This window comes from Pholcus phalangioides, unplaced genomic scaffold, assembly GCF_987345545.1.
Source record: "Pholcus phalangioides strain wild (caught in Gottingen) unplaced genomic scaffold, Ppha-v1.0 ptg000010l_1, whole genome shotgun sequence".
Lineage (NCBI taxonomy): Eukaryota > Metazoa > Arthropoda > Arachnida > Araneae > Pholcidae > Pholcus > Pholcus phalangioides.
The window spans coordinates 28053480-28069870 of record NW_028301603.1 but is presented as its reverse complement, the minus strand read 5'-3'; the positions used below and the strand labels follow the sequence as shown (position 1 = coordinate 28069870).

The 16391-nt window shown below is 35.3% G+C and overlaps 1 protein-coding gene across 2 annotated transcripts in view; it reads left to right on the top strand.

Annotated features, from left to right (window-relative positions):
* Positions 1-2442: 2442 nt before the first annotated feature.
* Positions 2443-16391, top strand: part of ATP8A (ATPase phospholipid transporting 8A1) — a 52487-nt gene continuing 38538 nt past the window's right edge. For both annotated transcript variants that reach the window (XM_089238018.1, XM_089238019.1), the window contains exons 1-12: positions 2443-2592; positions 3771-3888; positions 4993-5092; positions 7870-7968; positions 8480-8525; positions 9104-9218; positions 9536-9605; positions 10813-10940; positions 11063-11133; positions 12701-12741; positions 14595-14651; positions 15340-15448. In XM_089238018.1, coding sequence (XP_089094144.1) covers positions 2547-2592; positions 3771-3888; positions 4993-5092; positions 7870-7968; positions 8480-8525; positions 9104-9218; positions 9536-9605; positions 10813-10940; positions 11063-11133; positions 12701-12741; positions 14595-14651; positions 15340-15448 — 1000 coding nt within the window. In that variant the 5' untranslated portion in view covers positions 2443-2546. The remainder of the gene's footprint in view (positions 2593-3770; positions 3889-4992; positions 5093-7869; positions 7969-8479; positions 8526-9103; positions 9219-9535; positions 9606-10812; positions 10941-11062; positions 11134-12700; positions 12742-14594; positions 14652-15339; positions 15449-16391) is intronic.

Sequence of the window (16391 nt, the reverse complement as noted above, 5' to 3'; positions counted from 1 at the left end):
GCGTGAAATTACGTGACGATCTCGTATGTAATTTAAGTACCGTATAATATAAATAAGTCACTTGAAAATAAATTAATTCATTTACATGCTCATAAAAGTAATGCACATTATTTACTCTATATAGTTTAAGTTTGCCAATTAATTAATGGACAATTAATTTAGTTAATTATAAAAATATAAATTTTCACGCCCGTGACCAGTAGTGTATTTACAGGAGGGCTAAGTGGGCTATAGCCCAGGGCGGCGAATTTTGGAGTACAGACAGTGGGGGAAGAAAAACATTTTTTTTTAAATTCACGTTTCGTAAACGTCTGGAAGTGTCATATGCGTCATTTCTATCGTAAATAATATATCAAAGGTGACCAACAACTGGCCCCTTAAAACTGCCGTGAAAAAATTAAATTTGTGATCATTATTTTAACTATCGGTTCCAACAGCAGACTCCTTGATTAGCTTACAAACTTCTTATTTCTAGTGACGAAATTAATTTAATAACTAACTAATTAATTCAATTAATAATGGAGCTGCTTATACACCGAAGTTGCACCACTGATGTGGCCCGCGACGCTATAGCTGACCATTATGTTAGCCCGCGAGCAGAAAGAAATTGGCCACCCCTGTAATATATAATTATTAAACCATACTGTTTTTATTTTTGTTTATTTTTTGTGTTTTTTCCACACAGACTGCGTTGAAAAAATACATGATTGCCTAACCTTCCTATTTACAGAGTGTGGCCTTCCCAAATAGTAATGTCACAATTAGAGGTGGGAGGGTGAGTTGGCGTCCAGCGAAGCAGCGCTCATTTCAGATTACTGAGGGTGTTAAAAAAAAACAAGAGTTCAGCCGACATCCCCTGGGGTTATCTTCTTCGGAGAGCTATCTATGGCGGGTGTTCGTACAGTGATAAGGATGAAAAAGAAGGGGTTTTTCCGTGACTGGAGGCTGCTGCACCTTTCCCAGCTGACCACAAAGAACATTTCAATAGCTCAGTTTCTGCTCTCTTTGAAGGTATCTTTATCTGAAACCGACTATAGCTCAGGCTTACCACAACATCACAGCCTTTCCGAGAGCCAGACGTCCCTCCCAATCTCCCACAACGCTCCCGCCTCTCGCACCGACAACGCTGCGGCCGCCATAGCGCAACCCGATCCCCATAACCAAAAAAAGAAATACATATATATATATTAACTTATCCATGCTTTAGATCAATGTCTCGCGACAACAGTCCTCGGTGGAACATTGTCTTAACAGTAGCATGGCAAATATTCAAAATCAAAAATGTACAACAGAGAATTTGGAAAGCTTTAATTCTCACGCTGGTGGGCCTTAGCGCCAGGCACCAGCGGGTATTCCTTGAGAGCCAAAGAAATTCTCACGCTGGTGGGCCTCCTAGTGCCAGGCACCAGCGGGTATTCCCTGAGAGCCAAAGAAATTCTCACGCTGGTTCTCTTTGAAGGTAAAAAAAGACGGAATATTCCACTGATTTTAACGACATCCGCCATATGACAAAGAATATTCTGCAACAAATATGCTTTAATTGGCTCCGGTCGGGGCTTTGGCGAGAGTCTATGGTTGACCATCTGGGGGATCAACCATCTATACATCGAATGGATGAATTCGATTACAACATGATTTTTTTAAACTTGTTTGAGCAATAACACTCACGCACCCATCGAGGTTATAATATCTCGAGCTTATATTACCCTTATAACATAAGCTCTATGCGAAGATGGTGTCACTCTCCGCTATTACTACGAAGGTTTCGACAGCTAGGTGATGCGAAAATAAATCTAGGAAAGGAAATTCAACTGTGACCTGGTGGGGAATCGAACCCGCATCCTCTCACTTGTCGAGGAACGCCCTAGATCTCTAGGCTACAAAGCCAGAGAACCCTCGTCCCTTAGAGCTCGTCATGGGCGAAGATACGGGAGAGGGGACAATGCCCCCCCCCCCCAGCATCAAAGGTGGAATCGACTGATCGAATGTATATATGCATATATGAATTGACATAATCATAATCGTACATCATCGTGCACCCCCCAGCAATAATGAACGTGCCCCCCCCCAAACTTTCAAGTCTATCACCGCCTATGGAGCTCGTATACGTTGAACGGCTCCGTACATGGAGTCTAATGGTCAGGGGCGCTCACCTGGCAAGTGAGAAGACGCGGGTTCAATTTCCTGCAAGGCCAGTTTAATTTTGTTCCCTGGATTTATCTTCTCATCAGCCAGCTGTCGAAACCTCCATAAGCTCTATGCGCGCACCCCTAATTCAGTCCCGTAAAATGTGGGTTATATGGTTATCAGTAAATACTGTCACAAGAAAGTCGTTTACCGTCACGATTTCTTTCCGAGTTACGATGTTTCGGCAACAATAAACAGCAGACGATTCGTGAAAATACGTCGAAACTCAAAGTGCAGTCCCGCCCCCACGGGACGAAGATTTCCTCCATCTGTCAGTCAGGCAGGTTTTTCTGTGTGTGGGTTTGTGTTGTGTTTTCTTTAGGTGGACTTTTCTTTTTCTCCCGGTTTTTTGAATAAATATGAGATCGGCGGGAACAACGTACGGAGATCTCGAGCGACTCGAAGGTATTTAAAAACTCACACTCTCTCTTCTTCTTCTCTTCTTGAATACTCGAATATTTCTCTTCGAGTGCGCCTATCCACCGATCGGGTATACAAATAACGAAGTGCGGTGGTAAAGCCCTACGTATGTCTATTTTGTTGTAAATAATTTTGTGGATTATTATTCAAGTACTACCGATGTTACCTCACGCGGATACAATTAGTAAGCTGAACGCTTCATTGTTTATTATCACGGTTTTTTTTTTTTTGTGGAATTGTGATCACATTAAAAAAAAATAATAATCACAATTATATTTAAATGCATTAAAAAGAATTCTTTTTACAATAATTTTTCATTATTTTAATAGATTTTCGAGGAAATAACTGATCTATATATTTTGTATACAAACTCGTCGCAATAACTATTATTACTGAAGTTTGAGGAATTCATTTTGTATAGGAATTGCTGCTAAGAATTTGTTTTGTTTGTGTATTTTTGTCTCTCGGAACTGTAACCTATAACCTCACCCAATTCAACACTTGAGCAATTGCGTTACGTATGTTACTCAATTGGGTGTGGTGCTTCACCATATGGGTTATGTGAGCGAGATGTTATTACTCATTTATGCATGAAATGAATGCACATTCTCTCATACAAGAACTAAAAACTAGTTAGTGAGAAATCCCAATCACCAGGTCTGCTAGAAAATCAGTATTGGTCAGGGCTGGACAAATATATTGCTCGAAATGCATAGGGCATGTAAAAACTTTGACCGGGCATGTATCTTTTTCGGCTACATGCACGTCATGTTCCAGGCAGTGACTTATCAGTTAGAAATTCTTCTGAATATGGACTGGGTCACTGTTTCATATAGTAGGGCTACATGCACAACCCAGGTATGTTAAAATGCTAAAGTCTTGAATGCTTTAATGTTACTTTTTTATTTACGGGCAATGATGCAAATTGTTTCTACACACTTACTTGAAAATGATTAATCCTACTGCACTATAGGCTAATATTTACATCTGCTATTTTTCCCATCCATATTTCATCAAAATCCTTAAAAAATACTATTTTACAGATTGGGAATGAAATTAATTCTAAAGTTATCACTCATTAATTTGCACATGAAATACCCATATTGTTAAATTTTGAGTTGAATATTATGTACATTTGTATTTCTTTATTCTTTTCCTCTCAGATGATGATGACGATGATGACCAAACATCGGGTGTCACGGAGCTGCCCGACGTAATGGAGCATAGGGTTATATATTTAAATTATCCACAGAAACAGAAGTTTTGCACGAACAGAATCAGGTAATGAACAACAAATCGTAGGATTTTTTGGGTTATATGTGTGTTCCAAGTTTTCTCCTATATCACAACCATATCTTCCAACTGTTATGATTTTATTATATTTACAGTAAAACCTTTTTTGATGGACACCCCGCAGATGCGATCACCCCTCTTTTACAAATAATAATTTCTCCTTCTATAATAAAAGTATGCATTTCAAATCTGATTAATGGTTCACCCTTCTTTTACAGGCAAATTTTTTTGTTCCGTCAGTGAACACAAAATAAAGGTTTTACAGTGCTATGATTTTTTTCTTATTAATATGATTATACACTCTTGCTTCTAAAAATAAGATTTTTTTATCACAACACTAATATTAACGTTTTGCCTGCCTATGTCTGACATCACAAACTTGTCATTTAAAACCATGATTGATATTGCTTTGAATCATCAAAAATTTAATTTCAGTAGAGATTAAAAACTTAATATCAAGTGATCAAATTATAGTATCTATCGTTAAGATATAATGCAATACATCAGGGGTTCTTAAACTACACCACAGTGTTCTGCTGCACCAACAACCTTTGTGAGGGGTGCTGCGGAGTGGTTACACTGATAAATGCTATTCGAAGCAATTACTTGTTGTACTGCTCTGCGAAGCCACAGATAAGCATTGATTACGGGGTGTCACGGATGAAAAAAGTTTTAGAACCCTTGCAATAATAGATGTGATATCTTTAAGATATCAAAAATTTAAGTTATAGAAGCTCAACTTAGACGAATTCAATGGTTTATATAAGTAATTGGATCTTTCCTTCAATTGAATGAAACAATGAAGATATGTTGATACAGTGAAACCTCTAATGCTGCGGACCAAGAAAAAATATAGATGTAGAAAGGGATTATCGTTATATCGAGGGCAGCAGTTCAACATTGGAGTACAGACATTTTCAAACAAGACTTGAAAAAATAGCATTATATTGAGTATTCTTGTAGTAAGGTTTCACTTTTAATATTTTCCAGTTTAAAACTTTATTTTACTGCAGCCTGTTTTTATAATTTTACATCACGTCATTTTGTTTGTATGTATCTGTGTGTTGACATTCGTTTTCCTTTGATTTGCAGTACCGCAAAATACAATGCATTTTCTTTCTTGCCCAAGTTCCTGTTTGAACAGTTTAGAAGATATTCCAACATATTTTTTTTATTCATCGCTTTACTACAGGTAATTACTACTTAGTTTGGAAGCAGATTTTGACAAGTTTTTGTCATGACTTCTTTTCTGTTAATACATTTAAATCAATCTAGATTATTTTTAACCAGTTGATCTGCTTATAATGTATGTATTTGTCACGGTCAAATCCTCAGATGCTGCATATGATATATCATGCTAATTTTCTGTTCATTTACTGTATGTGTGTCAAAATATTTTGTCACTGAGCTGGTGCTACCTTCAGAGACATTCATTGTGTCCATCATCTCTGCAATTTGTATGTTTTGTGACTACTTTGAGATGATCAGTGTCTTGTGGGATTGGTCAGTTTTGCATCCTCATTATCCTTTTTTTTTTCTGGGACCTCAGACCTCCTAGCAAAGATACTTGTGTTTTATTCCCAGTAAATTTACAGTAGACTCTTGCTAATCTATATTTTTCTCCAACAGAGTTGTAAATTAAATTGAACACACACACAGAGTGTCGCGAATTCTATCTCAATTGACATGTATATTTGAAAAAGTACACCATCCATATTGGTATAAATTTATAGCTATCCATACTTAGATGAAGACTGCCATAATTTCTTATGGGCAATGTAAATTCACTGGACAAAAAATTAGTCACCCCTTGAGAAACCATGTTAATACCGTGTAACTTTGTTTCTGGTATTGATAAGTACCTACTGGATTCAGTTAGGAAGGCAGTCCGCAAGGTTCTTCAGGTATGTTGCATCCAGTTTAAGCCACTCGCTGAGGCGTAAACTGGATGCAAATCTATCAAATTGCAGGGATGTTAATTTTGGCATTTTATCTGCTGTTCCAAAAGATCCCAAAGATTTTTAATAGAGTTGAGGGCAAGGGGATTTTGTGGGCCAGTCGAGGTTTGATAGAGTGTGTGAGTGTTCATCACGCCAGTCACATATGCGATCAGCCCTGTGAACTTTGTTGTTGTCATCTTGAAAAATGAGGGTGTCAATGGTAAATTTTTTCATGAAGATGTTGACTGAAGGGCAACACCTGATCACAGAGAATGTTAAAATAAACATGCTGGTTTTCATCTTAGTAGTCACCTCAATGACTGGGCCCAATTCATAGTACAAAAAACACCCTCCCCCCAAAAACATCACATACCCACCTCTGGCCTGAACCTGGTCTTTGCACACTTTGATGAAATACTTCATTGGGCCTTTGGTGCACTCGGCGCCATGCATCAATAAAGGTAAGTTTAAATGAATGAAGGCAAAAACATGATTTGTTAGACCACATTACACACCTCCCATCAGCTACTACCCACGTTCTGTGATTTCTGGTCCATTGAAAACATGCAACTTTATGTGCCTGTGTGAACAATGGCCTCTTGCAAGGTACCAGACTCCAAATTTCCATTGCATGCAGTTCCTGTCACGATGTTCTCTTGCAAACAGGTTGGGATGGACCTTCATTCACTGACTGCAGCAATTCCTGTCGGGTTTGGAAGCAATTTTGATTTACAAGCCAGGTTCTTCTTGGTTAGGATCTTTATCCGACCGCAGTTCTTGCATCATGTTTCATGGCCATCCATGTTACACCGCTTCTTGTAGACCCATTAAACTAGCCCACTGCGCAAAAATCAATGGATCCGGCGACTTCACTCACCATATGGCCACGGGTTGGGCGAAACATGATTACCCCTTTTTTACCTCTCTGTCACATTCTTGCATTTACCTATCTTGATGAACAATTACCTCATGCAACACAAATTTCTCACTCAACGTTACTGTCTTATGATTACGTAGAGGCAGTGTGTGCTCAGTTGAGCACATGACTCGATCGCTGCGCTATCTGTACCAGTTTAAGACACCGCTATGCTTGCGCTCCAGGGCTACTCATTTTTTTGTCCAGTGAGCTTATTATGCAATTATATCTGAGCTAACAAAGATAATTTGCTCGTGAATCATATTCATTAACTGAAATCTTAGCGAAAACACTACTTTCCATAGCTTTCTATGGAAAAATGTTTAATTTGTTCTAGGAATCGTCCCAAATTTCAGAGTAACTTTCATAAATCATTAAAAAGCACTATAAGAAAAATAAATAAAAACTGACCAAAGGCTCAGATGGAGAAATAAATATTTTTGTATTTCATACTATGTAAAAAAAAAAAAAAAGCTATGCAATCGGGTTCGTAAGCCATAGTGAAAACAGTGTATGAGATGATGCTATGTGATAAAATCAGCACATTCTTCTCTCTCTCTCTCTCTCACATGCAGATGGAAAAGTTAAGTTCCTAGAATGTCCAGATGGCATTCAGTTTGGTATTGAGAGTCTTACTGTATGCATTGAAATCATTGAAGTCTGAAGCATTTTTTTTTAATGTGCATTTTCTCTTAGCTTAATAATTTCATTCATTTTGCATGAAATGGTTTAAAAATCTTTCTGAAAGAGAAAGAGAGGTTTATCTAGAAAGCAATTCTGAGGTAGAAACAAATCTGACTTGAGTAGTAATTACTCATCGATTGGCATAAAAATTTAACTCGTGACATGTCTGTTTTATGTTAGTACCATGCATCTATGTTATGACCTACCTATGGAGGAAAATTCCGTAGCCAGGGTATGACTGTATTTATCTTTTAGTTTTTTCGAGGAAAATTTTTTTAGTGGTGGATTGTAACTGACTTTTTGAGTGTATTTAACACACCTCTTACATTCCCTTGAATTTTCCCTGAAGCTTTTAATCTATGCATGTATGATTTTTTTTTCTTATTTTTAATGTCAGTAATCCAATGAATAAAATTGCTATTCTTCTAGCAAATCCCAGATGTCTCTCCAACTGGTAGATATACAACAGCTGTGCCGCTTATTTTCATTCTCAGCATTTCAGCCATCAAGGAGGTTGTTGAAGACATTGTAAGTTTGTATTGAAGGATTGATACAAAGCATTATGTATCTTGTTTGGGGGTTTAAAGAATAAAAATTTCAATTTATAATACTTTTTTTTCTTTCCTCTGACAGTTTCAATATTGAAGCTTCAAATCAAGCATTACAATAAGTTTTTTTCCCCCCTTTTGTTCCAGTTAAGTTTATTTCTTGATCTTCATGAATTTTTATAAACATTAATTTTATTTGTCAAAAGCTAACACGAAAGCAATGAACATAATTAGCAATTTTTAAAGTGGAAGCTCAAGATTCATCTTTTTTTGCAATATCTTGCTTACCTGCTTGCCTCTTAATGTCCATCCTCTTTCTAAAAACATTTTTACTGTAAGATATGATTACAAGTTAAGGTTTAAATTATTTACTGGGTGGTTATGTAGTATTTTATGCTTTTTTTATGTATTACTAATGTGCATATAAATTTTATATTATTAAAACTTTATAGAAGCATTTCAGTTTTTTAAACGTATTTCTTTTTGTATAGAAACGTCACCGAGCTGATGATGCTGTTAATAAAACTAAAGTTTTAGGTAATATATACAGCAAACATTTTACATATGCTAAATTTTTTTTATTCATACTTTTATCTCGTAAGAAAATCTAATCTCTGATGATGTATGTCCAAAAAAGCCAAACCTTTGAAATGTTCAATTAGTGAACTAATTTAAATGTAATTTTTTTTCTTAAATCTTTTATTTTAATTAGACCCTGTGAAGGAAATATTCATGACAGTGATAATGATTTCGAACTTTTGAGGTGGAAATAAAGAAATAAAATAACCAACAAGTTAGAATTTTAGTATGATGTGTATATATAAGAAAGAAGGGTGCTTATAACTGTTTCCTGGGTAAAATATTCATAGAGTTGATGAAGTAAGGAATAATGTTGTGCATCCCTGTTGATAGTGAATTTGTAGTAATGTTGCTTCATGCATAGATCGTTTCACACGTCTCAGTATATATGCCTAGTCTAAAAATTATTTTTCTTTTTGTACAGACCTTATATTTTCTATAACTTTTTTGATTTATATCAGTTTGTCTGACTTTTTTTTTTGCATCCAGTGGATAGTATAGTTTGTTGTTCACTTTAAAATAATTATCAATTTCAGGCCTAAAAAATGGTGTCTGGCAATGGATTAAGTCGATGGATGTTTCAGTTGGGGATATTTTGAAGATCACTAGTGGTCAGTTCTTTCCTGCAGACCTTATATTGTTATCTTCTAGGCAAGTATATGTAATTGTTGTCCTGCATATATTACTAGTGTGTTTCTAATTACTTCCCGATTCTTGTTGAAATCTTGTCATTGTGGTGCTGTTTTTATAATTTTTTTTCTTTCTAAACTTACGAAAACAGTATTCGTAATTGAAATGTCGATAAATGAACTTTGTAGTCAATTTGTATCAGGCAAGGTTGTTTTAGAACCACATTTGATTCTAATAATTTAAGTAATAGTAAGTAAACACAAGACTAACTATGACGACTGTTGATTGATTGTGTTTTTTTTAAGCATATTTTAATGAATTTTTTAAATCCATTTTAGTGAACCCCAAGCCATGTGTTACATAGAAACAGCAAATTTGGATGGCGAGACAAATCTGAAAATCAGACAGGTGGGCATAAATTTTTTCATAGAACAAAATATTTCAAAACCGGCAGTTTTGTTAACATATGTTTTTATATGTTAGGACTTTTCATTTTACTGTATATTTGTAGTGGTTTTTTTTTTTTCTAAATGAATATACAGAGCTACCATCTTTCCTAAGTTAGCCTGGCGATGCTGGATTTCACAACATTTACAGGGTTTCCAGATTATGAATTCACATTCCCAGTTTTCAATTATTGCCATCAGTTTAAAGAAAATAAAAACTTGACGAAGAAGGAAAATATTCAGTTTGCAGTATTTTTGCTGTTAGTTTTTTTTTAAAGGTTACCGCGTTCCCATTACAATAAAAAGTTTTTATAATGTCTTGCCTCCTAGACTCCAGGCTCGGTAGCTTGTACAAAAGGTGCTCAAAGCCATCTAAACCCTTGAATGTGAACAAACATGGCAGCCCGTTCACATTTAAAATGGTTTTTTTACGTATGTGTTTATTCGTGAAACAGCTGGTAAATGATTCAATCACCATATTTTCTCTATGTATCACTATGCTGACCATATTCAAAGAATTTATAGGAAAATATCAGGCATCGCAAATTGTGGGCAGAATTCTTAATTTATTGGTGAAAATTGATTTTCAATGGGTGGAGCAATGGAGAGCTTCTACAAATCTCGGTCAATTATAACGATTTCACCAAAAAATATATAACATAACAAAAATTTTCACTAAAAATAGAAATTCATCGTTAAAAAAATGGAACATTTCTTTAGAATAGTAATCGGACACTAAATGATAGCGAAAAATATGGGTATGTTTTGTAAAATGTGAATAATATAGTCAGTGACTATTAGTTAGTTGTGACTTATTAGTCTCTAATTAATTATTTAATTATGGCTATTAGTCACCTTATATATTACGTCTTATTTTGATTCTTATTATGGCAATAAAAAATGTTAATCGTCAAGTATGTTTGCCGGATTTTTAAGTAAGTTGTCAGATTTTCATAAGAAAGTTACAGGACTTTTACTCTCTGAAGGTTTTGCAGGTCTGGGTATATATCAATTATTATGAATTTCTATTTATTTATCGTACAACTGAGGCTCATCTTTGCAATGCTGGTAATGTGACAAAACTTGCTTGAATTATGTTTCTTGATTTGAGTCCAGTAAAGCATGGATCAACATTTTACCAATATTGCATTTGTTTCTTTCTATTTCAGGGATTACCACAAACAGCTTCTTGGCTTACTGGAAAAGATCTGGAAAACCTGCATGGAACTGTTGAATGTGAGCTACCTAATAGGCATTTATATGAGTTCACTGGAAACCTGAGGGTAGCTGGCAAAAGGTATTATGATTTTAATATGTACCTTTATTAAATTATCAGCTTACTAGAGGTATCAAATATTAAACTTTTAATGGTTATTCATCTGTTGAAATATTGAAAAATTTTTGCTGTGATTATTTCAGTACATTACCATTAGGAGCTGATCAAGTTCTTCTGCGAGGTGCCAAAATGAGGAACACAAACTGGGTATTTGGTATGTGTTATCTCATGTTTCACGTTATTTCTTCACATATGAGTGTGTTTTAAATGTGCTGAAAAATCAAATATTTCATTATTATAAATGTGACATATTGCATAAACACAAATTTTAATATGTTAACCCTTTTACTGGCTGTAGAATGGGGGGGGGGAGTATACTTTTCCACCAGATCAAGTATTTTTTTGAGTTTCTGTGAGAAGAAACATCCATCTTTTGGACAGTTTCATGGCAAATAAAGGGTTTTTGTTATAATGCATGTCATTATATGGACAGCTTTTATATAAAAGAAACCAAGCACCATTTTTAAAATTTTTGAGATATACTGATATCTGAACTATTGAAAGAGGTGGGATTTTTTATCTAAATAGAACCAAGTGAAGGAATGTTTATAAAGTTGGATGTACGGTTTAGTAGCAGTAGTGCTTGTAAGAGAATTGGAATGAGCAAATTGACGATAAATAATATTTAATCAAGCTCATGTTCAGTCACTGGTAGAGATGGAGAAATTCTTCATAATAATTTCATGTTATAGGCAGTGAAAAATTTAATATATTTCACGATATAAGCAGTTATAGTCTATTATAGTGCAGTCTAATCTCTTGAACAAAGCACGTGGTTGAAATAAGATCTATCATGATGGTGAGATGATGGCAGAGGAAGAGACTTGACTTGATAGTGATGAAGATGGTGGTGTGATTATGATAGTTAGGCAGAAAGTGTATTGAGAGAGAGAGAGATGATGGAGTGGAAAGAAGGGGCAAATTTAAAAATTGGGCCTGAATATTGGAGAAATATGGAGGGCTGAAAAAATGCTTAACCAAAGGAGAATTTTTATGAATGTGAAGTGCTTCAAAGAAATCTTAATCAAGAGGTAAAGAACATTTTTGGATGATTTTAGCAGAATCAAAGTTAAAGTGGTCATTGTTGGTCCATAAGTGATGGGCTATGAAAGAACACGGGCTCTTGATTTTTTACATAGTGCTTATGTTCGGAAAGTCAAAATTTCAGGGAATGTTTGGTTTGGCCAATTTATGAAAGACAGCATCATTGGCAGAAAATGCTGTAACTGCCCCAATCCGTGAGGTTATCAAGAGGGTCTTCAAGCTGGATGGAAACAAATTTTATCTCTATGGGTGAGAACACTGAAAATTAGAATCTGCTGAGAATTTTGGCAATGTTAGACTTATTGGTGTCACTTATATTAATGTACTGTGCTCAAAAGGTTGAACCCTTTCCTATTCTCATTCTTCAAGAATATTCTTGCCTTATATCAGGAGCATTCACGAGGAAGAGTTCTATTTTTCCTGTCACACATCAGGTGCAGTCACCACTCTCATAGTTTTATTTCTTTGAGTCCACTTGAGTAAGCAACCCCCCCCCCTTGCCACCTGTTTATCACATTGTATTTTACAATTAATTTAACTCCTATGATTAACCTTAATAAGATTTAAATCTAGTGCAAAACAATTACAAAAAATGCTGAATTTTTATGTATTGCTCTTTTTTGAAAGTCGATTGTGCTCATAATTTATTGTTTTTGTGCTTTTCTCAAAATTTCTAGGTGTTGTCGTTTATACAGGCCATGAAACAAAATTAATGATGGTATGTTGCTTCTATTGTATTCATACAATAAATTTGAAAATTGAAAAGGATCGTTACTTTTATAAATTTATTTAGTATGCATGTGACTCACGTGTGTGTGTAAGAAGTAATTTATTTTGAAACATTTTTAATGCCTCACTAGGTCCTTACAAAAATAATTCAAATGTGTCCCAAACCAGTGTTCTTCAACCACTGGTTTGCGTCTGTGGGAATATCCTCGAAACATTTAAGTCCCTGAAACATTTTGCCTATTTCATGTTACTGCTAGGGCAGGCATTTCTCAAAGCATGTGATGCATCTCTTAGGGGCATCTCCAACCTTTGTAAGGGGCATTGCGATGAGCTGGAGATATAGATTTGTGTGCTTATTTATGCTTTGAAGTGATTATTTTATAAGTGAAAAGATCTACTAAACAATTCTGGGGAGCCACAGATGAACCGTAAATTAGGCAAGGGAGCAGCAGGTGATAAAAGTTTGAGAACCACTGTGCTAGGGGTTAGAGAGATAAGAGAGGGATTAAGGAATGTTTAGGGATCTACATTGTTGCTAATTAGCAACAGTTAAGTATATAACTTAATATATAAAACACTGTATTGGTTTAGAAAAATCTTTTCTTGGATAACCCATGGGTTATGCTCATGAAATGATGGTAATAGGTAATACAGTGCACACCACTCAATGTGATCACAGCGGAACTCAAGTGTTTCTGATAACAATAACGGATTGATAGTTATATCAAACAAATTTGGATGTGAGTGAAAAAGAACAGGAAAGTTTTTTTCTCGCAAAACTGATTGCAAAATTTTCACTCTGTACCGCTGCATTTTATTGACTACTTTTCGGGAAGATTGGTACATCGACATTATTTTTAATGTATCTACACAATTTATTCTAAAACGGGATATTTATCCTTCAAACTAGAATCCCCCATTTTATTTTTAATCATTTTTCAGCCATTGTAAAGAGTTAGAATGAAACTGTCTAATGCAGTATTTCCCAACCTTTTTTGTCCCATTGCTCCCTTTTTCAGAATTTTTTTTCTCCCAACGCAATCTAACCCATAGGATCCTATGCTATACCCGTAGTTTCTACCGTCCGCCTGGAAAATTCCATGGCCCCCAGGGGCATTAACGCCCACATTGGGAATCACTGGTATAATGTGTTTTACGAATTATGATAGTTTTTCCAATGTATGGTGCATTCCATCTATCTCTTTAAAGTCTTTCTGGTTGAAAAATGTGAATCTGATCAACTGATAGAAGTTTTTTTTATAACTTCCCTATTTTTCCTTCTGGCCACTGCAAAAGTAGCTCTACACGTAGTTGGATCATGGTGGCTACTACAGCCATTGTGAACTGAGTGTGGTAACAATTATTAACAAAGAGGGGAGGGGCGTTACACCTTCTGTCTTTGTACATAGTCTTGCAGGTTGATAATGATAATAATCTATGAGGGGAAAAATATGTCTGGCTCAACCTTAGCCTCAAATCGTGTAAAAAAATGGACAGAAAAATAAAATTCATAACAAACTGAAATCCTAATAATACAAAACAGAATTTTTTCCATGTCATGATATAGGTTTGTTCTGTCGTTGCGAAAGTCATAACTGTAGTGGAATGAGATAACATTATTCATGATCCTAATAAGCTACATCTACTGTATTAAGTACAATATTAATATGATTTTTATGTGATTCTTTTTTTCTTGTTTTTAATGACAGCTATCAAAGCCTTATATGTTTCATTAATTGAAATTCCTATTTTTTTTCAGTTTTCATTTTACAGAATAATACAAGTATAAAATGTAAAGTGTTTGTTACTGAAAATAGATTCTTTATTCTTTTATCATTTCAGAACTCCACAACAGCACCATTGAAGAGATCAACTGTTGATAAAATTACCAATAACCAGGTAACTTTGATATGATGTTTCATACTAAATATAACTATCTGTGTAAATTTTGCAACATCTGGAATATTTAAATAGATTGTGTAACAAATGAATGCTGAGAGAGACAGAAAGACAGTGAGAACATAAAACCAAAAGAAACCAAAAATGCAATTATTTTGCATTAAACTAAGTTTGTTACCCAATAAAATTTTTCTAAATCTTTTTCTTTGTTTTGACGAAATACATGTTTCCAGTAAGGCGGTATTTAGAGGTTTCTTTTAACAAGGTTTGACTATCAATGTCACCCACCTGGGTATGTTCCCGGGGATTTCAAACACAGAGAGGGTCTCATAATAATCTGATCTGTGAAAAATAATCAATCTGTATCAATTTTTGAGAATACCACTTTTTAACATGTATAAGAAACCCTCTAATTTTTTGGGCTTAAAATTTAGAGAAAAGTTTGTCTAAGATTTTCTTTTTATATTTTGAGATTTTTTTTATTCATCATATACTATACATATAACATCACACTATACATATAACATGAAGCTAGGAAATACACATTATTGCTTCTATCAGTGATTGGTCAGGTTTTCATGACAATGTAAAAATAAATATGTTACATTGTCATGAAAACCGTTGTAATAATAAATATGTGTATAATGATTTACTTACAAAACACTATTTTTCCCCCTTCACATTTTAGATCTTGATGCTGTTTCTTCTATTGATTATCTTGTGCCTTGTCAGTGCCATAGCCAGTGAGCTGTGGACGAAACCTCATGTTCTTTCTGACTGGTACTTGGGTCTTGATGGTGAGTTTTGTTAGAATCTTGCATACTTTTCTAAAAGCTTTTATTTAAAGCCACTAGTGGCCCGTCTGTAAAAATTATAGGGTTTGGCACCAAAATGATTAGCATCAAATGATTGCATTCTAAGGTGGCTGTAATAAATTATTTCTGATAGTCAAATTATTTTTACATCATGTCTGTACAATGTAAAAAAGTGGTGTTCAACCACCACTATATAGGCATGCATAATTAGTGCAGAATGCTTAACCACTATTGGCCGCTGTGGTGGTCGAGTGGTTATAGTGACGGACTCGTGATGCGAGTATCCGGGTTCGAACCCCACAGTGGTGGTCGGCTGAAGTTGGTTTTCTGTGGTTCCCAACTTCAAGGCGCAAATGCGAGCCGATCTCCCCGTTAAAAAGTCTCGCCACAGAGAGCAACAGTCCTACAACGGTAAATCATTCAACCATAACACTTCACTCATAGTTAGTAAAAAACTGGGGGCAGGTGACAGCACTACACATAACAAGCATTACACAGAAACAAACTTTACTTCAGGTTGCACTACACGTACACGCACATTCCCGCATGTACCGATTCGTTGGGGGGTTCCGCGGGGGGGGGGGGGTTGATGTGTGGTTTAGCAGTAGTAGGTAGGGGCTCGGGGATCCATGATGTTCTTAAGTCAGCCACCTCGTTGGGCAATTTGCCTGTTGTGGCGTTGTATTTGTATTTGTATTGTATTGTATTACTATTTTTCAGCTTTGATAATCTCTGTTCAGGTTCTGCAGGCACTATTGTTAATTGTTTATTGTAAAATTTTGAAAACTGTACTTTTCTTTCAATGTTACATTCTAATTTGAAAAATAAATGGCAGCACTTCAGCACAGACATCATTTCCGTGAAGATGTACAATAACCTATGGAATCATCCTCCCCTCTTGACGTAACTTTGACTGAGGCTTTTC